This window comes from Saccostrea cucullata, unplaced genomic scaffold, assembly GCF_032062105.1.
Source record: "Saccostrea cucullata isolate Sc308-1 unplaced genomic scaffold, CSIRO_AGI_Scuc_v1 ctg92, whole genome shotgun sequence".
In the NCBI taxonomy this organism is placed as follows: Eukaryota; Metazoa; Mollusca; class Bivalvia; order Ostreida; family Ostreidae; genus Saccostrea; species Saccostrea cuccullata.
In genome coordinates this window covers 214228-239147 of record NW_026928448.1, presented here as the reverse complement: position 1 = coordinate 239147, position 24920 = coordinate 214228, and the positions used below count along the sequence as shown (strand labels likewise).

The following is a 24920-nucleotide window of genomic DNA, read 5'->3' as shown; positions in this document are numbered from 1 at the left end:
CTGTGGAATCTTTTATTCCAAGCACACTGTGATATATCGTGTTGACATAAGAAAGGAAATAATTATTGTTAATTGACAATACGTCGTCGATATTTCTAAATATCGAGTTGAAGGCTACAGCAAGTTGTCTTCTTCTTTCCACGTAAAAGATTTTTTTTTTTTTTTTTTTTTTACAAATTCTGCTTCATACGAGTACAAAATTAAGCCTGCTAACAACAGGGTTCAACTGGTACCAAATCGGTTGTTGGAACACCTGGTCTCCAAAAACCAACCACATAGATATTGTCAATAAAAAGAACTCGAGCATCTTTTTAAAATCAACTTCAGAGTACTTGTGTATACAATCAGAATGATTTAACAAAGTAATTTTGCAAATAACCAATGATAAGGTAAGTAAATTTACGAGTTCCATTTTTATTGACTAAATATTTCTCAAATCTTTAAAAAAAATTTTAAACCATTTTCAATTTAATTCAAATAAGCAGAATGGATTTTGGTCTTAGTCGTAGGTTCTTTAATAAAATGGGCCCCAGAATTGTTGGATATGCTTCAAATAAGTTTTCCCCTTGCATAATAACCATTTGTTCATTTTAAGTTGATATCCTAAGCTTGTCTAGTAGTTCTGATGATGACTCGTTTATTGTAACCACTGCGCTATAGTCCTCGTTTTCTTGTGGAGTTCCATTTGGTTTCTTTTCAGGTATACCTGAAACAAACATTTTAATTAATTATTATATGGTTTTGAGAGAGAGAGAGAGAGAGAGAGAGAGAGAGAGAGAGATGTATTGTAATTGTGATTATTTTATAGGTATTACATGAAACTGAGTCGGGCTGTGCAACTATTGTGTCACTGTCTACATTGAATTCAAGGTCATCTACAAAAGAAAGGAAACATTTTTATGCTTTCTAAAGGTTATAATTTAAAATGTCTATATCTTTAGCTATATAATCTACTGGTATATCTACAGTACGGAAGCCCGTTGAGGCCAGTTCAGAGAGAGAAATATCTTTTATTGCGTTTAATCGCAATAATTATTGCGATTAAACGCAATAAAAAATATTTCTCTCTCTGACCTGGCCTCAACGGGCTTCCGTACTACAGTATATCTTTTATCTATATTTTATTCTTTAATAAAATTAAAAAATAAGAGCTAGGGAAAATCTTAAAGAGCATATGTATCTTAGGTTATCATAATTGACAATTAACACAAAGCTTGATTGTTGCAGAAGTAAATGTACTAACATTACAAAACTGGAAAGTCAAACTGATGGGAGACATATTATTCTTTACAAAAAATTAGAATTTTTAATTCAAATTAGTATAAGACAGTTACAAATTCAAATTGAAAAAATCGAAAGAGATGTCTGACTATAATAACATTTAAGGCGTACTTCATACCCAGTCTTTGGGCGTTCTATACCTGTACTCTTGTCTGGAGAATCTTCCTCGTCCTCGTTCTTGTCTGCGTTCGATTCACCTGAAAGATACACAAAAGAAACTCTTTAGAAATTAGTGAATTGTTTAAATGATAGGAAATATTTGCGGTACATTAACAATGCATCCAGGAAGAAATGGTGATTGATTTGGTGTATTAACATGAAATATGATCATTACAAGGAACCTTTCTTTTTTTCTTCCCTTAAACAAATCTAAGGTAATCTCTTAAGCGAACCTGTCAGGTTTGATAAGGTCCAAAAGGTCTTAATAAGATTTTTTTCAAAATATTGCGATTTATTAACAGTAAACCTGGAAATGTTAATCACTTTTTTTCTCTCATTTTTATCAAACATTAGGATGTTGTATAATTTTAAAATAAACGAATAAACCGATTAGAGTATTATTCAATTCTTTATCATGTCGCTAGTTGTGTAAAAAAAAAAATAAAAATGTCACTGACCAACTTGCCAGGAGACCAACGCGAAATGTTAAAATTCACTTTAATTAAACATTGTAATTTTACGATATATTTATCATTGCTATCTTAAAATTTACATTCTTGAGTTACAGAATGCCATATCATTTTAAACAAAAAATATGTGATGAATTCAACACAGAGGCAAAAAATTGAAATTTTGGCACCAAAAAATAATCAAAACCACCAACTTACTGCTATTTCTCTTTTCTTTCGTGACTTCTTGATACTTTTTCAAATTCAATTTAAATTTCTCCAGTTCAGCTCGTAGACTGCTAGTCCGAGCAAGAATGTTCTCAGCCTCGTTTTCACTCACTACACAATCTGTGTCTGGATCTTGCTCTAACTTCTCTATTTGACAGTCTAGAAAAGCACTCTGTAATCGAACTTGACTACTGAGTTCCAACACGGATTTCTCAATGTCCTGCAGAGTCGGGATTAAGTATCCATCAGACGCCATTTTAGAATTTTGAGACCGCCTATCTTTATGTTCAGCAGGTGTTTTATGATGTCCGAATTCATTTTCTTCCTGGCTTGTCGTTATGCCGTTTTAAGTTGCTCGACAATATAATCTTATGAATTTCCGGTTCCGTGTTTGAAGATTTTATTTTCTATAAAGTACTAGAATGTACGAAGATTGGTACAAAATTCTTTGTTCTATACAATAAAGTAAAGAAATTTTGAAACCATGTTCTATTAATTTTTATGCAACATTTTGGTACAACATGACCTAATGATGAGGTGTATTTGCAAATGAAATCATAATTACCTCTGTAGCATTTGCAAAATTATGAATATAAGAGGATACTAGTGGTTGGAAAACCTGCAACAGCATCTAATTTGCCAAACACATGCCTGTTCAAAAGTTGACCTTATTCAAAATGTATTCTTCATGAAATGGTGAAGATAAAAACAGTGGTCGATCTAAAAACTTCTATAAACAATACAAATCTGCAAAGGAGGCATAAACATGACCCCCTGTATATTCCAAGCGTGGGGTCAGGTGCCTAAGACGGGTAAGCATCCCCTTTCGACCGGTTACATCCGCCGTGACTCCGTTGTATGGATCATGTAGACGGAACATTCTGTTGTCAATTTCAGTATAAATGCAAAGCCAAAGATACTACCTAATAATAAGTCAAATTGGCTAACAAGGTCATTGTAAAGAGCATATAATTTACGAAAAGGTGACTTTAAACAAAGCTGTCAAGATCCCTGTCACATCAACTTTTCTGTAAGTAGGCTGCCTCATTTAAAGAACTGATCTTAGTCAGAGCACGCTCTAGAGTATGGAATGAACTGGGAGACGTTAATACTAATTGATACATCGTCGATTTATCTAAATACCTGGTGATAGGCAATCAAAAAGAAAAAGTGGAGAGGGCTTATATAGGCTATGCCTGCTGCCCAATCCGTTTATGTATTTCTTACATAATAAAATGTGTTCAAATCAAATCAATTTATCTAAATATCGAGTTAAAGGCCACAATAAATGTTTTCATATCATGTAGAAGTTTTTTAAAATAAATTTTTCATACGAAGAAATATCCAGGTCTGGTAATAATGAAACATAATTAGTGCTCATCGAAATTCCAACAGTTTGTGAAAAGACCTTGTTTCCGAAGCCTACATGTTCATACATATAATAAGAGAAATTGAAATTTCAACATTTATTAAAAACAAATCAAAACATAAAACTATTATATTCACAATCATTCAAAACATGCTAAAAAATACACAAAAAACAAATCTATCATACGTCTCATTTATACATTACATCTTCGGCCTTCTTGGGGGCTACTCACATATAGAAAAATAAAAATGAACTCCAGGGTTGACACCATCAGGAATTTATAACCACTAAATTTTGAGATACATGTACTTGCGTTAATTTCGAGATACCTGGGTTGACACCATAAGGTTTACATGAAAGGACACGGGTTGACACCAGCGATTTGCTATGAATAATTAATAACTTTGAAATTTTTGAATGAATTCTGCTTCATAAGAGTACTCGTAAAAGCAGGTCAACTACTGACAGACAAACAGACGTCAGACAATTAAAAAAACCCCTCACTTTAGCTTCTAGATCAAAAACTGTTACTTAAACTAAAACAATCTTGCAATTTATTTTATTTAACAATTATAGTATTATATTATTAATTACATACATGTAACATCTGCGTACACACACATACACAAAATCCTGAATACTGCACTCATAACTGAGCAATCTAGTTCTCTTACACTTATTAGCGCAATCATTACTTGGCGCTTAGTTTTTTTAAAGACACTTATAAGCTTAAATCATATACCAGGTCGTGCAAAAACAGTGGATAAAAAGCAGCAAAAAAGGTGTAAATAAGGTTACCTTTAAAATACCGGTGCACTGTAAGTACGTTTACTATCCCTCATTCAAAAGATCCTTTCAAATACAAATCAAACTGATTCAAAGGAATAAGGAAAGTATTGCATTGTCTAAATTTTCCACATGGAAAAGAATCGAATGTTGAAAATTTATGTTCAACATATGAAATTTTATTATAAAATCAATAACATTTTTGGGGAAAAAATCTAATGACTTGTTTCGTTATAACAGGATTTCCTTAAGAATAATATACTTGGGAAGTTGCGCCAAGTTAAGATGGGAAAAAAGAATATTGTAAACAAAAGCTTTGTCTTCCAGCGCTTTTAAGAAGTATTTCAAAAAGTCGAATCTTCGATATCCACACTTTCTAGATCTGAAAAAAAATATCGTTATTCAAAATTTATTCGCAATGTATTAAATATACTAAGTACTTCAAAGTCTAAAGTAAAATATTAATACCTTGCCCCATATCTATTCCACTGTCCGTCTTTGATTGGGGGTGTTGGCCACCTGCAAGAATGGTTCATGTTAAGCACAGCAAAATATTTAAAAAAATCAAATTTTCGCATTTCAGAGATTGCGCAATTGTACGATGTACCCGGTAAGGATTATTGATTCTAGCAGTGAAATACACATGTACATGTATAAGACGTTTCTACATAAATCAAAAATAAACATCTAAATCAAAGGAGCTTTTTAGCAACCGCTCATGATAAAACGCCGAATTATGATAGAAATATCACTACGCGTTGCAATGCAACTAATAAATTATTTCATTAACAGTTAACATTCTCATCTGTTCAATGGTATAATTCTTTCATTAGCGGGGATTTTGCATTAACGGTTTAGAATGTCAACTATAAACGCAATAATTTATTATATATCTATTATAAAGCTGCGTTTTATCATTAGCGGTTGCTACAGAGCTTAAAGGGGATTAAGATTCATTTTTTACCTTTGGGGAATCTCTTGGGTACTCGTATACTAGATATCTGTAAAACAGAACAAAATGCTAAGAGCTACTCTTATATCTAGAAAGTATGCATTTTTATTACTTCAATACATCGAAGTAACTTCAATACATGGAAATACGAAAACAAAAATGACTTACATAATTCTTTAAAGTTAGTTCGTAGGCACAGAGTTCATTTTCAAGTCCTGAAATTCGGCATATAACCCCTTTCACACACTTTGATTCCAAGTCAATTGCTCCTATTTCAAACCCGGCACTTAAATAGTCGATTTTCCCAACAACGGATGCATTTTTTAATCTTGTCTTTCTTTTTGTGTCCTGAAGTAGTTCATTTATTTCTTTTATTGTCGGTATTCTATCCATATTTCTTCAAACACTTTTCCAAAATATTATGCTGATGCAGTTGTTAGACCCATTCTTTTGTAAACAAGACAAATGAAATACTAAAAAAGAATAGGTCGTCATTATTATACGTCGATATATTCTTTAATGAAAGGCGGAAGAAATTATGACATTTCTAAATATTACGTAGGGTTCAATCGTTATTTTTATTTATGTAGTCTACCAATGACAGTGAGTGTGACAAAAATATCTTGTATTCTGATTGGGTGAATGACCTGTGACGTCCTTTTATTTACGCGTCACATTAAAGCATCTAATACTTTCGAAATACTACACACGTTTCCAATATCGATGATATATAGATATTCAAATTTCTATACTTAGAAATTTAATTATTTTTCTACTCTACATCATGAATCAGCTGCAAAATTTATTTGAATTCGTTTTTTGTTTAAATATCCCGATTACAAAGCGTTGTCTTGATTTTCAACATTCAAGATAATATAAGTGCGTAGGTATTATGCGAAGGTGGGCTTTGAGGGTTCATAATAAGAATACTGTAATTTCCGGGTTTTTTTTTTCGCGAGTCCATATTATCGCGAAATGACCTTTTAACGTTAAATCCCGAAAACTATAATTCGGGAGGGGATAGTTGATAAAGAGATTTTACATTGATTTCGCGAGTGGTGCTTCTCCAGAAATTATACGATAATATTTACATTTCCAATGTCTTTGCCCGAGATAAAATTACAAATTTTAAATGAACTTTAAATGAACAGCTAGACAGAAGCAGGGCTTGGAGCACGTGGATTGGCGGAATCAAAGCATGTAAATATAAGGAATAACTGTCAGATTTTTCAATTTCATGACGATGATCAATCGATTGGCTTGCGTGATAATTTTGTGCATAAACGAAGGCGTTTATGCAAATTATCACACAACCCAATCGATTGATCACATCATGAAATCGAAAAATAAGACAGTTATTCATGAAATGAATTCCTCGCGTATATTTAGGAATCCATAATAGTCAAATAAAAAAAACCCAACAAAAGAACAACAACAACAACAACAACAACAACAACAACAACAAAGCCGAGTGACTGTTTATTTTTTTTTATTTTTACAAATAAACAGGAAACAGAAACCAGTGTATGAATTTTTATGATTTATTTAATAACATAATGCAGTTTATTAAATCTAGTCCATTTTGGTGATATGTTTAAATATTTACCTTAGTTGATGGCTCCTACATGCAATAAACACTGGTAAGTGCTGCATCCAGTCGATCGAGACAATGCTATATATCGACTACCGGCTTCATTCATTTCTCTGTCTTCAATTGACAGCGTCTCTGTAGTCTTTAGAAATCAGAACTTTCTAGAAATTGTTGGAATTTTGCACTTTTTGTGTCCTATTAATAGCCAATCTGTTTTTATATTCCATTGAAGCAGAATATATATGTACTTACTACTACATGAGAAAAAAAAACTCGTGTTGAGGCTTTCCACTCGACATTCAGATATATCGAAGTTTTATAAATCAAAAATGGTTACTTCCATTCATATGTCGATTCATTATATATGGTGAACTAAAAATTAAGGACACCTTAGAGCCTGCCCTCTATTTCATATTTGAATGTTTTACTGACTATAGACAATAAAACTTCCAACAAAATTGGGAGAAAAAACAAACAAACGAGATGACAGCTTTTCGATCGTAAATTTTCCTTATGTGTTTTCTTCTGTCACCTGCATATGGTGTTTATTTTTCTCAACTTATTCAATACTTAAGAGTATGCCCTGAGTTACTTCAATTTTTAAACCAAGGAAAAATTTTAAGAGATAAGTTGTTGCATGGATTTTAGCAAACTCGTAAATTATAAATGGTCGTTATAATGACTAAACAAATAAAATCTATCATTCCGTCGTATTTTAATAACAATTATTGTCAGGTTTTTCGTTTTAATGACTAATTTTACTACGGAGTATTCCATGTACATGACCGATAGGGCTACAGGAGAAGTTTACTTTTCTAAGGAACTTGATCCCTCCTCTGGAATTTCTTGAGGTCCATTCTTTATACTTTGTTCATAGATTTGTTTTGTAGGTATATTTTCAATCAATTACTGTTCACTTTATGACTTTTTAAGCCTTGGAACCCGTGTTCCTGTTAACATTTCTCCAATTCTCCATAAAGGACTACAATTGACTTTGGTTTAGAGCTATGTTAAGTTTGTGTCTTTCTTTGGTAAATTATTGCATTATGTTAAGGATTAAATAACATTATTATATAACCCAATGTCGTTGTCAATCCGTGTAAAACGCTTTGAAAGGGTATTTTAGACAGCCTGTGATAGCATATAGATAGAAAGACAAGAAGTATTGAATTTTTCGGAAATTTGATATTGGTGCAAAATACTGCAATGTCCTAATATAACGTATATTTAATTTCATAATCTGGGTGTTTTATCTGTAAACAATAAGATTAGAATACTGTTTTTTTCTGTGTAATATTAAAGATCTTTGGAAATATAATATGGGCGAAACTATTGACTTTTGTATCTGATGTTCTATATAATTTAGTACATTTGGGTGTTGTGTTCGTAAAAAAAATGCTGTGCCACATCTTCACGACAATCTGAAAAAAGGCATGTTCCCAGGTCTCTATAAGTGATCTTATTGTTTTGCTGTTACAAGAGTATATTTGAACTTTGAGTTTTCGTCATGCTTATAATTAATAATGTGTCATCGCTTCCTAAACGCTTTATAAGAGAGTTGTATAGCTCAACTGCCAAGAAAAAATTATAAAAATATTAAAGTATTAGTAAACCCTTTACTTATCCTTAAATATTACTTTTTTTTGTTCTTAATTGTAATAGGGATTGAATCTGATCATGTATGTTTAGCATTCATTCGAATAGTAATCACTTCCTGCTACATATATGTATAATCTGAATATTTTTACATAGCATTATTGCAAAAGTAGTATCTATGTGTACATTTTTGTGAGAATCGCAGCCAAGACGAATAGGAATCAAATTATATTTCTAATACGATGTATTTATATTCCTGAGGACAAGCTTTAACAACTAAATGGCAAATAAGAAAAAGTTATACAATAACGAAAATTTTACGGACATACATCTTACAACTTAAGTTATGTTTATGATGAATTGTTTTGAAAAGAAAAAAGATAAATATAATTTGTCTCAAGATAGTACAGAGAATAGGAAAACATGATTGTATCTTCACTAGAGTTTTTATTAATAATTTTATTGAATTACTTCGTAGTTGAAGATAATGTTGACATTTAATTTATTATGTTTCTTTAAGGGTACTTACCACAAACAAAAAATGGATGCGCGGGTTGATATATATTTTTTGACTGATTTTGATTTGTAATGACATAAATAATAAATCCCTTAAATATTAAGAAATCGTAGGTTTTCCTTGGTGCTTAGATATGAGATTTTGTTTTGCTTTCTATATAATTCCTTACAAAATTTTGCAGAATTATTTAACCTTATGACAAAATCTTATATAATTCTCTCACTCTACTTGGTAAACATTATTCAGGACGTCAATTTAAATGTAAATCTATGAAAAATAATGCTGATTTCTGAAAAAAGTTTGTTTGTGTTATTTATCCTTAAATGCTTGGCGACAGCCGAACTTTAAGAAATACAAAGGTAAAGCTTTAAAAAATCTGATGTGAGAGCAAGCATACATACACATATTTTTAAATTAGGTAAACTGACTTTGATCAATTACGTTGTAACTGAATTTCATCACTTGACACATTAAATACTTAAATGGTGTTTTTCCATAAACTTCAATATATGAATAATTTTACATACATGTTTTTGTTTGTCTAACTCTTTTCTGAAAACTTCGATATATCATTACTGATATAATCCCCCACTACCAGCTAGCTCAGTAGTCCTTGATAACTCTTGAAGGCTAGGTTCTTTTATAGGCAGCGGAAAGGGCAAAAAATACCATAATGAGAAAACAAACAATTATTTTAATTTCAATGACCATAAAAACTTAAGAAATGATATGAAATGCATAATCAACGGACCTTTTCGTAGATTAAACAACCAACGACCACGTACTTAACAAACATATATGAATGCAAAACGAACAACATAAAAACACGACAAACGAAAAAAATTTAACAAACGGGTAAGCGGTAAAGCTAGTCGTTCTTTAACTCACCTTAGCAACATATGCTAAAATTTACAGAGACTTTACCGTGTTAGAATACTAATATATGTACACTTGGAAGAGGAAGTGACTTTTTTTTATACAAAATGATTGCATCATGTATAATTTTACCACAGAAAATCAATTTGAATAAAATAAAAGTCAATATTTGCGATGTTTCTAATGTAGAAAGCAAAACTTTGAATTATAAATAAGCAATTTTATGGTTTATCAGGTGTAAAGACGAATAATGACCCCCATCGAATAATGACCGGGGGTCATTTTTCAACGACAAAAAATGACCCCCTACCCGTAGAAAAAAAATCATTTTTTGTAGAAAAAGTGTCCTAGGGGTCATTATTTTATATGTATGTCCTATAAAAAATTGACTCCCATTGAAAAATGACCCCCTTTAAAGTGAAAAGAGATTCTTTAATTGTCAAGTAAATAAAATTTCTTTTTAATATTCCTCCTTATAGTGTTTGCTTAAAGAATGATATTCCACTTGTATTTAGAAATCAAACCATGCAACAATCAGGTTCCAATACTCTTTAATAGAAAAATTAATTTTTCCTTCATTTCAACTTTTAGCTTGTAAAAGTTTGGCAAATCCTATTTGACAATGAAAGAGGAGGAAATTTTTAAACCCCCCCCCCAAAAAAAATACATTAAATCAAACCAAACAAAAAATAAATGAAAGCAAAAATATAAATAAAACTCTATACCTTTCAATAATACTGAAAGAGGCTCTAGATAAAATATTGAAATGAAGTTAAGCCTTCACACAAGTTCAATCATATCATAATTTACTTCGCCATGATTAAAACATACTTTAAATGTCGGTGGGGGTATACTTGAAAGTATTGTGGCAGAGTAACAGTTGAAAATTAGTAGAATAGTAGATTATTTTAAGCTTATTTTTAGTCCCTCCTTATAGAAAAATAAAGGTAGGGTTGTTTTTTTGTTGTTGCTTTTGTTGATAATCAACTTCCTCCTAAATAAGTAAGGGGGCGGGGTGGGTATAACACCTAAAAATATGCTCTGTAAAGCTATGGGCTAGTGTAAAATACACATTCTAATGCAAAAACTATACATTAGACATAACCTTTTGATTAAGCACACAGTATTCATTACATTTCTTAATTCTTGTTTTACTCCACGATTTTACCCAGTTCTGAGTATATTTTTCAGAGAATTTAATATGAAAATCGGAACAAACATTTTCATTTTTGTAACTTCTTCTTTATATTGTATCATAATATGAAAAGTTAATTGAAGACCATTTCTTTTTATCTCCCTGTAATCGAAGATTCGGGGGTATATAGTTTATCGTGTCCGTCTGTTTGTCTGTCTGTCAAACTGGCGGTCTGTTTCTCCGCAAAAACTTTAACCTTTACCATAACTTTTCATTTATTGTAGCTATGTCTTTCATATTCAATATGTGTATATTCCTTGTGACAAGACCTTACTTTGGATACCACCAAATTTGACCTTTTGACCTTTACCTTGGAGTTTGTCCCATTTTACACAAAAATGCCAAATTTTTAATTAATTTACTTTGGCTATAACTTTTAAACGGTAGATACTAGTACTCTCATACTTCACAAATGTAATCCTTGTTATATTAAACCTTTCTTAAGAAACCATCAACTTTGACCCTTTGACCTTTCAGTTTGACCTACCTTTCAAACACTTATCCTTAGCCATTAATTTGAACAAGTGGTGCTAGGGCTTTCCTATTTTGCAATTGTATTTTTTGTGAGAAGACCCTACTTTGGGTACAATTATATTTAAATTGCCTTTCAGAAGAGTTTAATCTTCGCTATGTTGCCATACAGGGGCATAGCTGTTTTACAAATACATCTTTTTATATGTAAGAGGAGTTGCGGATTACAGATGGATACCCCAAGCGGAGGCTAAAATAATATATGATACTGCTGATTTTTTCTGTCAGTACGATGATTTCCATCATCGAAAAACAATGTTTACCTAACCCTTTAGGCTCGATAAATCTTTACTCCTTTAGATTATGAATCATCACATTGACCTTAAAATATAGCTATAATCGTGTATTATGAGATCAACATTTCAAAATTTATTCCATATAAGCTCAGGTGAGCATTTTGGCCAATATGCTTCTTTATCTAATTTTTTTTTTTTTTGCCCCCTAAAAATTTCACCTTTAATCAACAGGGAGTTACGACGGCGTATTCGTGCCATTTTAACAATGTAGAATTTTTTTTAATCGTTTGTACAATTTATTAAATTGTTTGTACAATTTTATTAAATCGTTCATACGATTTTTTAATTTAAAAATAGTTTGTACGATTTTTATAATTCGTTTGAACAATTTAGGAAACCGTTTTTACGATTTAAGAAAACGTTTGTACGATTTAAAAAATTGTTTGTACGATTTAATAAATTGTTTTTACAATTTAATAAATCGCTTGTACAATTTAATAAATCGTTTGTACAATTAAATAAGTCTTTTGCACAATTTGTTTGTTAAGTCGTTTGTACAATTTATTAAATCGTTATATGATTTTTTAAAATAGTTTGTACGAATTTTAAAAATCGTTTGAACAATTTAGGAAACCGTTTGTACGATTAAATATAATACAATTATTAAACATTATTATGAAATAATATTGCAATATTCATTTGTTTCTTGTCGATATTTTGACAAGAAAACAACATGTATATTGAATATCTAGAGATGCAATGTCCGGTTCAAATAAACACAAACACATAACATTCAGGATTCAATGCATTAAAGATTATTAACACCCCGATCTCCATTACTATTTGTTTCAGACCAAGTATTATTTCATCAAAATCTTAAGTATCAAAAATAAATTAATTGCATTGCGTATACTAAATATTTTTCACATTAACAATGCAAAAGTTCAATTTACTATTAGATTGGGATCGGGATCAAAACGATTTCCTAAATTGTTCAAACGATTTAAGAAATCGTACAAACAATTTCCTAAATCGTACAAACTATTTTTGAAAATCGTACAAACAGTTTCCTAAATTGTACAAACGATTTATTAAATTGTACAAACGATTTATTAAATCGTACAAACTTTTTCTTAAATCGTTCAAACGATTTTTAGAAAAATTTCTACATTGTTAAAATGGCACGAATACGCCGTCGTAGGGAGTCATTTTTCTACGGGTGTCATTTTTCTTCACGTGGGTTCTGCAAATTTTTAGAGTGGTGACACTTTTTCTACGGGCAAAAGGGTCATTTTTCTACGTCGAATAATGACCGGGGGTCATTTTTCGCTGTCGAAAAATGACCCCCGGTCATTATTTGATGGGGGTCATTATTCGTCTTTACACCGGAAGTAATATCTCACCTGGAGTCAATTACAGATACGGAATGTTTCCATATAAAACAGCTAGCTTGTGCAGTTTTTTCATGATTCCGTAAACTTTTGCGATAAGCACACTCAAGCAGTACTGAAAAGCAAAGTTCCAGGTTTTGATGAATGGACAGGGTCTAAAAATAGCCTTCTGAAATCAACAATGTTTAACGTTATGAATTTCCTTGATGCAATTTCACCAGGACTTTTCCATCCATTTAACAATACCAACTGGATTCAGACTACAACATAAACGTTACAGTAATTCAGAAATATTTTCAAATTGTCTCATCATAATGGAATTGAATTGTAAATTATATGTTAGAAGTCAAAGCATATGCATATATATTAAGTCAACAGAGGATTGAAATGGTATACAAACTCCGATATGTAAACTACAGAAAATAAAAAAATAAAGAAATAAATAATTAAAAGAAAAACTATTAAAATTTACCATATTCTCTGCATCAAAAAATTTGTTGGAGTCAAAAATTATAACTTCAAAGCAATTTATTGAAAATCTTTATCATCTTTATTTCTTTGAAATACACATAAAAATTATATCTATTATGAATAGGACAAGAATCTGGTATATATTATTTTCAAAGATAAAAAGGAAAAGGGCACAACCGTGCTTGTAAACGTCGATAGAAGAAACATAGAAGTTATAGATACCTCAATTCCTATAGAAATGTAATCATTTTTTTTTCGAAGAGGTGATTAAATATGAAAGCGTTTTTTTTTTAAAAATTGAAATTGTTTGTGAAACAACAAACGAGACACATATCAATTATAGATATAATGAATGAAGCTGTTTCATTTCTATGATCTGTTTAAGTAATTTACAATGTAGGACTAACTGAAATTATTTTACTCATTATATGCAAATACCAATAAGATATGGAAAAGGGAAATACAGTTTAGAGAAATGTATTGCAAAGATTAATATCAATTAATTTTAAAATGTTATCTATGCATCTATTATGATCTTTTTAAATACAATTTTTTTATACGTAACTCTTTAATGAAACAATAATGATTAAAAAACCCAGCTGTTCACGTGATTAAAAAATATTTTTAGGAGTAAATAGATAGACAAATAACACTTCAGAAAAATCTTAGACAGATAAAACATATTTTCCATTTCAAGCATATTTTAGAAATTCATGTAGCTCGAAAAAAACATGCATTTTCTATAGACTTTACCATACATTTGATCACTTGAAGATTTTTTTAACATCTATCAAACTAGATGAATATGCATATCGAAAAATATTTTTCTCCGTGGCACATGCTGTGTAACAATTTACAATCTAAAGTTAATAAAAAATTCTTTTGTCAAGAGGGTAATGTGGTATAAAGGTTCAGAATTTTGACACTTTATTTTGATACTTTTGTAACAAAGACAGGTAGGGGAATACCCGTTTATATTTCAATTAAAAATTTTGGCACGTTGCCGATGAAAAAGATAAAGCAAAATTGCAAACGCAGAATCCATACCCATGTACACATATTAATTTCCATACAGTATTCTTCCTAGTACAAGTGTCTTTTTGATACAATCAAAACTGGCTTTCTTGTCTGTGTAATGTTCATACGTTTGGTTTACAGTTACCCGCCATTGTTACTCTTATGGAAGGTTAACTAATTGATCATAAAATATATTATTTGCGTGATGGTTTTAAGTATTGTGAAGAAAGCGCTAGACAAACCTTATTAAAAATCAAATAATGATTTTTTTTGTTAAAAATGAAGAAAATACTTTTGAACAATTTGTCTTCTGTTAATCAATGAAGAGTCAGAACGGAATCTAGATTCATTAATCTGTGTGATATGGAATAAATCCAATATGTATGAGAATATGCTAAAATTTTGCTCAAAATGACATTGAAAAAATGCCCTTATGTAACCAAGCTAGTGAGAGAAAATTATATCTGAAATTGACGTCAGACAACTACTTCTTTAATAAAATCAACAAAATCATTTCGTTTAAAATCGATCTGATTTGTCATGCAAATACCGTAAAGTCGATATTAAAAAGATGCCGGATTTTTTCATTGACAACATTTATAATATCTTCAGAGACAACAAAATGTTGGAATTCCGTGGACACTTAATGTGATTTTTTATTATAAAAGTTGTATTTGTATTCCTATGAAACATAATTTCTACAGGAGAAAAAAAACCTGCTGTTGCCTTCAACTCGACATTTAAGTATATCGACATTTTATGACCATTTAACAATTGTTTATTTCACTCATACATGTACATCGATTCAATATACCCGAGTGAACTTGAAAGAAAGGCATCGAAGAGTTTTACACGTTTTGTTTTAGATTAGGATGTTAAAACTGATTATAGACGGCAAGGACTAACTTGCAACTAAATTGTATGACAAATGATAAGTTTTAATTTTTTCCATCTCCAAATGTTCTTACTTATGTAGTAGCATTCCACTATCACTTGCTTATGGTGTTTTGTCTCTCAGCTTATTCGACAATCTCTCACCAGAGGGCGTGTAAGTGAAGCTTGCCGAGCGCGGCTTCTGGTGAGAGATGGCTTTTTCGCTATTCAAGAGCATGCTCAAATTTAAACCGAGACAGGCTCCTCACAAATAAATCTTTTTAAATAATCATTATTATAAACTTTAAAAATGAATTGTACCTTGTTAAAAAGGAGTCATTGCTAAATGATGCAATACTTTTAGCACCCAGGATGGCTGATTCGATCCTTTATTCACAGCAAAGTTGACAAGATTTTACAGATAGATGATTTTGTTGTTACAGATGAGGTTTACCTCGGTCAATAAATAGTGTTTGAATATTTATACTTGGAATATTCTTTATGCAGAAAATAACATCTTGGTTTGATTTCATATATTAAAGCAACCTTTTAATACACGATTTGACTTCAAAATATTTACGAGAATTTGTATATCATCGAACTTCTTGGTTAATGTGACTTAACAACTCAATAAAGACACTTTAAAAATACTCTACACTCATTGTTTCTCATTAAATCAGGAAGAGGTATTTTGATATTCTATTTCTTGTGTTGCAGAGATTTTAGAGGGCGGAAATACCCAAAGAATTTATGACATTTATTTTAGTTTGTAAGTAAGTCTTAAATGTAATTATGAAATATAACCCCATGAGACTGCATATATAAATGTCAGTTATCTGGGACAACTTCACAGGTGAGATATCACGGACGACTCTCTGGGTCTTTAAAGTGTTGCATTCGCACTAAAAGAGGAAGGGGTTTACCTATAAAAGCAAACTGTAAGAAAATTATGGTCCATTGTCGTGTAAACAATAGTTAAGACCTTTCTTCAAGTAAGTAGAAATGCTATAAATTTCGTATTCTTGTAATCAATACAAAAGCAATTCTACCAAATGATGCATTATAATTAACTTATTTCTTTCATTCCGAGGTAAGTGTTTCTTATATCTAATTTTAATTGTTTACTTAGAAATTCCAATAATGGAGGAAGAAATTTATATGCCCATGTTTCCAAAAATGGAAAAAGATTCTATACTTATCCTACACACGCATGACGGTGTACCAGTTGCTGAATATATCAAGAATAATTTGGAAATATTCAAGGACCAATTCAAAATCAAAGTCAGTATCTGCGACATAGACGAAATAGAAAGCAGAACTTTGAATCATCAGGTAACAATTCTTTTGATTACACCTGAAGTAATATCTCACCTGAAGGTGACCAAAGACATGGCAGGTTCCTCTATCCGATTTCCAAAGAACACAAATTCAACTTGTGCATTTTTAGTTCACGATTCTGTAAACTTTTCTGATGGAGAAACTGAGGCGATACTGAAGAGCCAAATTCCAGATTTTCATGATTGGACTGTGCTGGAATTCGGCTCCGTAAGATCAACAATACATAACATTGTGAGTTTACTTGATCAAATGTCAACAGATGTATTTCCAGCCACCCTGCAATACCGACTGGAACCAAACTACCTCATAACAGTAAGTCAGAATTTTTACTGCTTATAGGATTGTCAAATAAAATTGCTTTTTTTTTTTTTTTTTTTTTTTTTTTTAATCTTGTAAGTTTTAAAGTAGAAGTATACAGATGAAGCTAAGGAAAGTTTAAAAAGTACACACTCGTTGATTCTTCGATATCAAAACTATGCCACCGTAATAAGCTCTTCGAAAATCTGCGTGTTAAACAATAAAATTCTCTATCAATAACAAATAATGTGGTCATTGCCTATCCAGGTCCTCTCAGCTTTGTATATTTTTGAAGACGATTTATGAACTATTTTAATATGCATGCATTTATATTGAACAGGACAAGAATCTGGTATATATTATGTTCAAAGATAAAAAGGAAAAGGGCACTGCCGTGTCTGTAAACTTGGATAGAAGAAACATAGAAGCCAAATACCTCAATCCCTATACATATTCATTTTCTCCAAGTGGTGAGTAAATTTATCATGCTTTAATTCCTTCAGTCAGAATCATTTCAATGACTTTTTTTCATTCCTGTTAGATTGATCTTTAATAAAAAGTAAAAACATTGGAACATTTTTGCACTATTTCATATGCATTTACCAAAAAATGTAACTGGAAATACGTGAAATGAAAAGTCATTTCCCTTTAAGATATATGTATATTCAAACCTTTCGTTGATTAACATTGATAATATTTTGTCACTCAACTGATTTAGAGCTGCAAAATAAAAATACACACAATGATTCCTGACAATGGTTATGAAATTAAATTTTCGAACATATTACTTTAGTGATCAGAGATTAGATGCATTCCATGCATTATTTTCCTCAAGTAAATACATGTATTAATTATTTTTAAATTAATGCAATACAAGTGTCTTACTTTATGTAACTGACTTTGCATTCTAGCTTTACATTTGTTTCATGCAATCCTAATATGCTTTAATAAAAGGAATATTTTGGAGAGAAAAAAAAACATTCAAACATGGACTGAACAATAAGGAGTTTGCTGTTAATATTTTATGTTAGCTTTAATGTTTATCATGAAAATGATGGGAGACAGCATTCTAAATTTCAGAGGAAGATTTGAAAATATCTTTATATACTTAAAATTTTAATGTTGTGATTTTCAATATGATGTTCCAGTTTAATAAAATTTGGAAACTTTCGATTTATTTTTGCAAAGGTTTACCTTACGGGAGGAATTCTGTAAACGTATTTGTTAATGGAACATCTGAAGGTACTACATCTTTAATGGTGGGAAACAAAATGGATTTCTTGTACGAAGAAATTAAGGACATTGCATCTCCGGTGGAATTTCTGTGTCAGGTGCTGAGACTTTCTGCAGAGGATAGAGAAAGTTTGGACAGAGATCTGGCAGACAGAATTAATGATAATGCCATTTCTAATTTCTCATTCTTGAATGATCTAGACGAACGGTTTTCTTGGCGTGGTGAGTTATTGGGTCTATGCATGTTATTAATGTTTTCGCAAATTACTTTACAGAGTTTATAAAAATTATCACTATTATTTATTATTCTATTGTTCATTAAATTTCTTTTTTGAGGTCAAAAAGGTCTTTTGAAAAGAGAACAATCAGATCACAACCAAACACTCTTTTAAAGAAGGAAATTGATTTTTAGAATTAATAAAATAAAAAAAAATACATGTATAAAATTTGAACGTTTTGAATTGATTATTTTACCAGAACAACAGATTGACAAAGAACTCCCTACAATGCTTCACTTTGGCGCTAAATTTGGGTTGGACTGTTTCTGTCAAGTTTTGGTGAAAGTTCCTGGTTTTGGTATAGCCCAGACAATCCGGAATAAAGATGGCCTAACTCCAAGTCAATTAGCTAAAATAATGGGGTTTCATAAACTATCTTATGACCTTGATCCTTTCCACAACAGGTCATCTAATAGTAAGTTTAATGTTTACGAACTAATTTCTAAATATAATCACAATGATTCATGTTTCTTATACACGAAAGTACGAAAGTTAGTAAATTAGTACTAAGCTCATCTAGTCTCTTCAAATTCAGCAATATACTTATTAAATACATTCATGAAATTATTCTTTGTTTTATGTCATAAACAAAGATGGAACACGCATGTTGGTTTTTGTATGGATTAATACTCTATACAAGGAATTTTCACCCTTTCGCCCTATCTCAGTTTTTGGCGAATTTAAAAAGGGCAAATTTGAACACAGTTTAATTTGATTAAAGAAAAGGCGAATCGAAAATTGGACAAATATGGTTTGAAGTGTTAAAGGGCGAAAATAATACGGAGCAAAAAATAATCATGTATACAGAAGATATTTGAACAGAACACTAATGACACTGTTAATTGTGATATAAATTGAAATGCAAAAGTTTGGTAGAAATAAAAAAAAATATGTTTTTGATTTATTTCTTACAGCTAGTGTACTGGGGGATTTTCAGTGCCCTATTTCAGGTAAGGTATTTATATACAATGCATATAAAATTACTTTGTTTAAAACAGAAATGAAACAAGCAGTTGTATCATTAAATTGAATTTAAAATAAGTAGGATGAAGTTATACGAGAAAATAAACGCATATGTACTTGCGTATTTTGAGCAATAACAACTTTTTTATTTGTAAAACTTAAGGCTTAACTGTATAGCTATTTCGTAAAATTGATTTGAACCCAACTTATTAAGAAATAAAATTAAACTCAGTATTATCTGCATTACATATCCATGAATTTTAAATAGAAAAAGAAAACTTTATATGATTTATAGCATCAAATGCATATAAAGTACCAGTAGTATATTGTAATAGAAAACGTTTCAATGTGAAAAATAATAGTCAAGATTTTTCTCTGATAATTTATTTGACAATTTTTTTTACAGGGCCACCAGTTTATCCCAAATTTCAACAGAGGAGCCAAAGTGAATCGACCCCGCGCGAGGGTGTTGTTCCGGTAGGTTTTATATATATCCGTCATAAGGAAATAGTAAGATCTACGATAATATATTTGGTATATTTATGTTTATTATTTATTGTACAACGCTATTTCGCCTAGTCGAAAGGAAAGATCAAAGAATAAAAGTTCTTTCAAACCGATTTAATGGATCTAATGATATTTTTACTCAAAGGAATAAGGTAGTATCGATAATTCCACACTGTTTTCTCCAGAATCACCTAAAATATGTACATGCTGACATTTTCATAAATTGGAAATAAAATTGCTTCCTACTAAAGTACAGAAAAATATCTTTTTTTTTTTAGATATTGAATAAAGTAATAATTCCATGAGTTGTACATTACAGGAAGTGAGAAGACGAAATCAAACTGATGTAACAAAGATACATAAAAACAGGAAGGCATCAGGTAACACAATTAATCTTCATCCCTTATTTTTTTCGGATAAAGGTTAAACACACCTTCTTAAAATATATTTTAACAAAAATTTACTTTTTCGGATTGCAGTCTTATTTGGAAAGATGTTATCTGAATTATAATAGTTTCTAAATAAAGCTTACAACAACAACAACAAAAGCTGAACATTTATCTATATTCTTCTATCATTGATCTTTGAAATGAAGGAGGTATTACATTTTCTTATACAGAATCATATGAAAAAGTGATATCAATACAATCAACTGATAGTGGATTTTCAGCATCGACCGAGAAAGATGCGGTAGGTCAAGCATAATAATAAAATTAGTTCAACAAATACATGTAATTTCTGCTACAGAGACTAAATTGATAAATGCATAAATCTATTCTTATTTGCAGTAGATTTGTACTTTTGTATTGTAGTTCGAAGACTTCGATTACAATTATACAGCTGAAGAAAGTGAGCAACAAAAACATGAACAGGTAAAAGGTAAAAAAAGGCTCAAAATTGATTAATACGAATTAACTGTACTCTCATATAACGAATAATATATTTACTAGTACAATATTTATGCTTTAAAGCTACGAAACAGAATCAGCATAGAACTACCTGACAAACCATTTCCAGGTTTTGAAGATAATTTGTCCGTCTCCACAAAGCTTTGAAGTAAATATCATCGATGACTTTGAAAAATAAGACCATTTCGACACAGTGTGATGATTATTCCTTGACTTGAATTGATCTTTGAAAGGTTTCATTAAGCTTTATTTGTAAAGAAAACATTTGCTTGAAAAGAAATACACCATGGGTAAAATTTCTGTTTCAATGCACATGGTGATGTTTAAACGAATTGTTAATGGTGCTTTATTTGTCAATGCAATTTACTTACTACGCGTATATATCATAAAATTGTATCTTTATGCTCAAAGGCTCGAATAAATTTCCGTAAAAAGTGGTATTGAATTTTTATTGTTTTCACAAAGTTGCTATGACTATTGATAGTCTTGTTTCTTCAACTTGTTTATCAATTGTTTGCCTAGTTTTAGAAATCGGAGGCTTAAGGGGCTTTACATTTGTTCTTATATAAGCTGTAAATTGTCTTAAAATTAAATGTTTTGTGAACACAGAAAATGTTATATAATTTTTTATACACTTATTTTATAATGTGTGTAGATGTTTTTTTAAAAATATTATTTGAAGCATCTTCTTTTATTTGATTAAAATTAATACTATAAATTTTATAAACTTTAAATGATAAGCATGAAATTTTAAAATGTCAATATGTGGCACAAAGAATAAATACAAAGTAGACATCGAAATTAATATAATAGCATTTCTAGGTGAAAGAATGGAAATATTGTTTTCGAACTAAATTGGCTGACCCAGGAATTCTACTGAAAAGTCATTTCACTCCGAATTTTTTGACGACCCATGTACTTACAATCATGTGTAAAAATGCCAAATATATGCTTTATGATCAAAGAGCGAGTTTCAAAGAAGAAAGATGTGGGTTAGACAATATTGTCAAAAGGGAAATATCAATTTACATCAACTTAATCATAAAATAAAATCACATCAAATATATGGAGATAACGAACAATATTCAAGCTCAAAAGCTCAAAAGCTCAAAAGTCCATTAAACAATACAAAACAGGAGAGCAAACACGGATTTCCAAAATATCAAAGGTAGGATCGGGTGCCATAGAGGAGTGTGCATCTGCCGATCGGTCACACAACAAAATGATGCTTTATGATCAAACAGCGAGTTTCAAAGAAGAAAGATGTGGGTTAGACTTAATTGTCAAAAGTGAAATATTAATTTACATCAACTTATTCACAAGAAAACATTGATGTAACCATCAACTGTCGCCCGGGAAATAAATAAAGTAAACAATGGAAATGAGTCTTTATCATCAAACCGCTTCGATATGTGTGAAATAGACATGCGTGTAAATGATGGTGACAATAGTCGAGAATAGTTTGAAAACTTATAGTCGGATAAAAATCGAACAAAAACGATACCCTTTTAAACTTTATCAATTCCTCAAGTGAATGTTGGCTGCATAAAATATAAATTGAAACCAGACACACTCATTACCTATTTTCAAAAATGTATTTCACTTTAAGAATATAAAACAAGAACTGTGTAAAGTAAGTTTTTATGCGATAAGTAAAATTCGATGTTCTAAAAAAGGGGACCTGTCGTTTTTCGATAGTAAATGATACGCATTTTTATATATTAAATATGACAAACATATATATTTTTACAGATTCACCTTATGGAAGTAAATATTGTATATCTCGTAATTTATAAAGGGAAAACATTCTGATTATCAATCTTTTTAATGTTTAGAAAACATTTAATTCTGAATAACTTCTCCCACCTCGATCCCAATGCACTAACACTTAAACTTATATGTATAAAGCAGCCCTGTCCTCCGGGTCCAATAACAAGACAAACAGGAGTAGAGAAAACACGGATTTCCAAATAATCAAAGGTAGGATCAGGTGCCGTAGAGGAGTGTGCATCCCCTGCTGATCGGTCACACCCGCCATGTGCTCCTTGTCATGATCGGAAAATAACGGAGAAAATCCGCCAACAATTCAGTGTGTATATAATTATAACAAATATAACAATAAATATGAAAAAAGTTCTGTCAGCATTTAACTTAATGATAGATTGTCTTTGCTGACAAGATCATTGTATAGACCACATAACTTACTAAATGATGACTTTAAAGAATACTGTTAATATTCTTGTGTCAGCAAATTGGCTGTCATTAATTTACCTAGCTTTAGAAATTGTTCATACTTAGAGCATGCTCTTGCATACCAAATAAACTGAGAGATATAAACCTCGTATGCAGATGATGAAGGTATATTGCTGCAATATAATATAAAATGCTGTAAGGGAAGTTGACGATTAAAAAGTTAAAGTCATCATGTTTATCATAAAGTTTCGTAGTTAGATAACCATTAAGGTATTTTTCAAGTAAAATATTTAAACATGAAACAGATGTGTCAGAGTCTGTGTTATCTTTATTTCAAGCTCACAGGGATATATCGTATAGACACGAGAAAAGCAATAAGCATTTGTATTTGATAATACGTCGTCGATATATCAAAATGTCGAGTTGAAGGCCACAGCAAGTGTTTTCTTCTTTTCACGTATAAAATATTGCCCAAATTCTGCTTCATATGAATACAAAAAAATAGGTCTGCTAATAAAGAGGTACAATTGATAACTATGGGAATTTCAAAAGTAGTTTGAAGTCCTGGTCTCCAAAAACCACATACTCAGTAGATATTGTCAACCAGAAACTCAAACTTCTTTTTAATATCAACTTCAGTGTATTGAAAAAGCAGCTGTCAATGATATCAAAGAGTCTGGACTTTAATTCATCGTGGGAAATGGTTGTTTAAAAAAATTAGAAGTCGTTAAGTTTTTATGCTGTTGATTTTGGTAAAATTTTGTGATTTCAAATTTTCCAAAAGGTCTTAGGAACTTTTATTCTGATTTATACCACTTCTCCAACATATTGTTGCACAATACTCCTGAATATTCTCCTTCACTGCTGTTACTATTTTAGTGATGAGTGAAGAAAGAGGCTCGGTAGAACAAATATTGTTAAGATTTTATAAATTAACATCTCTCTCGAAATGGAAATAAAATGCCTCTCAGATGATATGTAATAAACATATATACAAAAATTAGTTAAAGAATTAAAGACAACTGCACTCTTAAAAACATGGAAAATTTACTTTCTTACATCTTTTCTGCTGATATATAAAAAAATTCGTCGGGATAGACAATCAAGCATTTATGGAATTCAATTAATGTGAACATCCTCAAACCTATATCTTGCTTCACGGGAAAAGTAGGGAGATACCCTAGTTGCTCTGTAACATTTAAAACAGGGATGCTATGTAAACTATACCAATGGAGTACAAAAAGTACAAATGCACTAGTGATATTTGGGTCTAAATTGCTTGGCATGTGATCTCGGTATTCTCAAATATAAAATATCATGAAATATAACATTTTGTTAATTATCGTTTTAACGTCTGACCGTATTTTCTTACATTTTCCTTTTGTCTGATATGTTTTTATAAGAAAATAAGTAAATACTGCGCAGTTTCAAACTTACAGAGTAAAGAGATATTTGGCAACAATCACAAATTTGATGACATGACAAAAATATAGTAGCTTTTTTAATTGGAAACATGATGTTTTTGTTATGGTTTTTAAATACATTCAATAAAATTGTGTTCTTAGGAATTTATTGTAAATTTTCTCAAAATTGATTTCTGGAAATTTATACTCTCTAACCTAATTTTTAGAATACTTCCTCATAGAACTGTTAGATTGTGAGTTGTTTTAAATGTTTTGTGTCAA

The 24920-nt window shown here is 30.6% G+C and overlaps 3 protein-coding genes across 6 annotated transcripts; 1 reads left to right on the top strand and 2 right to left on the bottom strand.

Annotated features, from left to right (window-relative positions):
• Positions 1–399: 399 nt before the first annotated feature.
• LOC134277618 (uncharacterized) lies at positions 400–2412 on the bottom strand. Its single transcript, XM_062759950.1, has 4 exons — positions 2109–2412; positions 1422–1478; positions 816–875; positions 400–706 (listed from the first exon to the last, which is right to left on the bottom strand). The coding sequence occupies exons 1-4, from the start codon at positions 2371–2373 to the stop codon at positions 591–593; spliced, it is 498 nt and encodes a 165-aa protein (XP_062615934.1). The 5' UTR covers positions 2374–2412; the 3' UTR covers positions 400–590.
• Positions 2413–3377: 965 nt separating this feature from the next.
• Positions 3378–5651, bottom strand: LOC134277604 (uncharacterized). The gene is made up of 4 exons (XM_062759926.1): positions 5393–5651; positions 5237–5273; positions 4741–4791; positions 3378–4654 (listed from the first exon to the last, which is right to left on the bottom strand). Exons 1-4 carry the CDS (start codon positions 5615–5617, stop codon positions 4617–4619), a joined length of 351 nt encoding a protein of 116 aa, XP_062615910.1. The 5' UTR covers positions 5618–5651; the 3' UTR covers positions 3378–4616.
• Positions 5652–16368: 10717 nt separating this feature from the next.
• LOC134277615 (B-cell scaffold protein with ankyrin repeats-like) lies at positions 16369–21489 on the top strand. 4 transcript variants are annotated; one of them, XM_062759945.1, is made up of 11 exons: positions 16369–16510; positions 16648–17168; positions 17494–17623; positions 18342–18608; positions 18864–19079; positions 19579–19614; positions 20034–20104; positions 20454–20514; positions 20754–20824; positions 20947–21013; positions 21106–21489. In XM_062759945.1, exons 2-11 carry the CDS (start codon positions 16659–16661, stop codon positions 21135–21137), a joined length of 1461 nt encoding a protein of 486 aa, XP_062615929.1. In that variant the 5' UTR covers positions 16369–16510; positions 16648–16658; the 3' UTR covers positions 21138–21489. The 4 variants fall into 4 exon arrangements, with proteins under 4 accessions (XP_062615929.1, XP_062615928.1, XP_062615930.1 ...); XM_062759944.1 differs by having other exon boundaries at positions 20034–20108; positions 20458–20514; positions 20947–21006; positions 21106–21488; XM_062759942.1 differs by having other exon boundaries at positions 16370–16510; positions 20947–21006; positions 21106–21488.
• The last annotated feature ends 3431 nt before the right edge of the window (positions 21490–24920 follow it).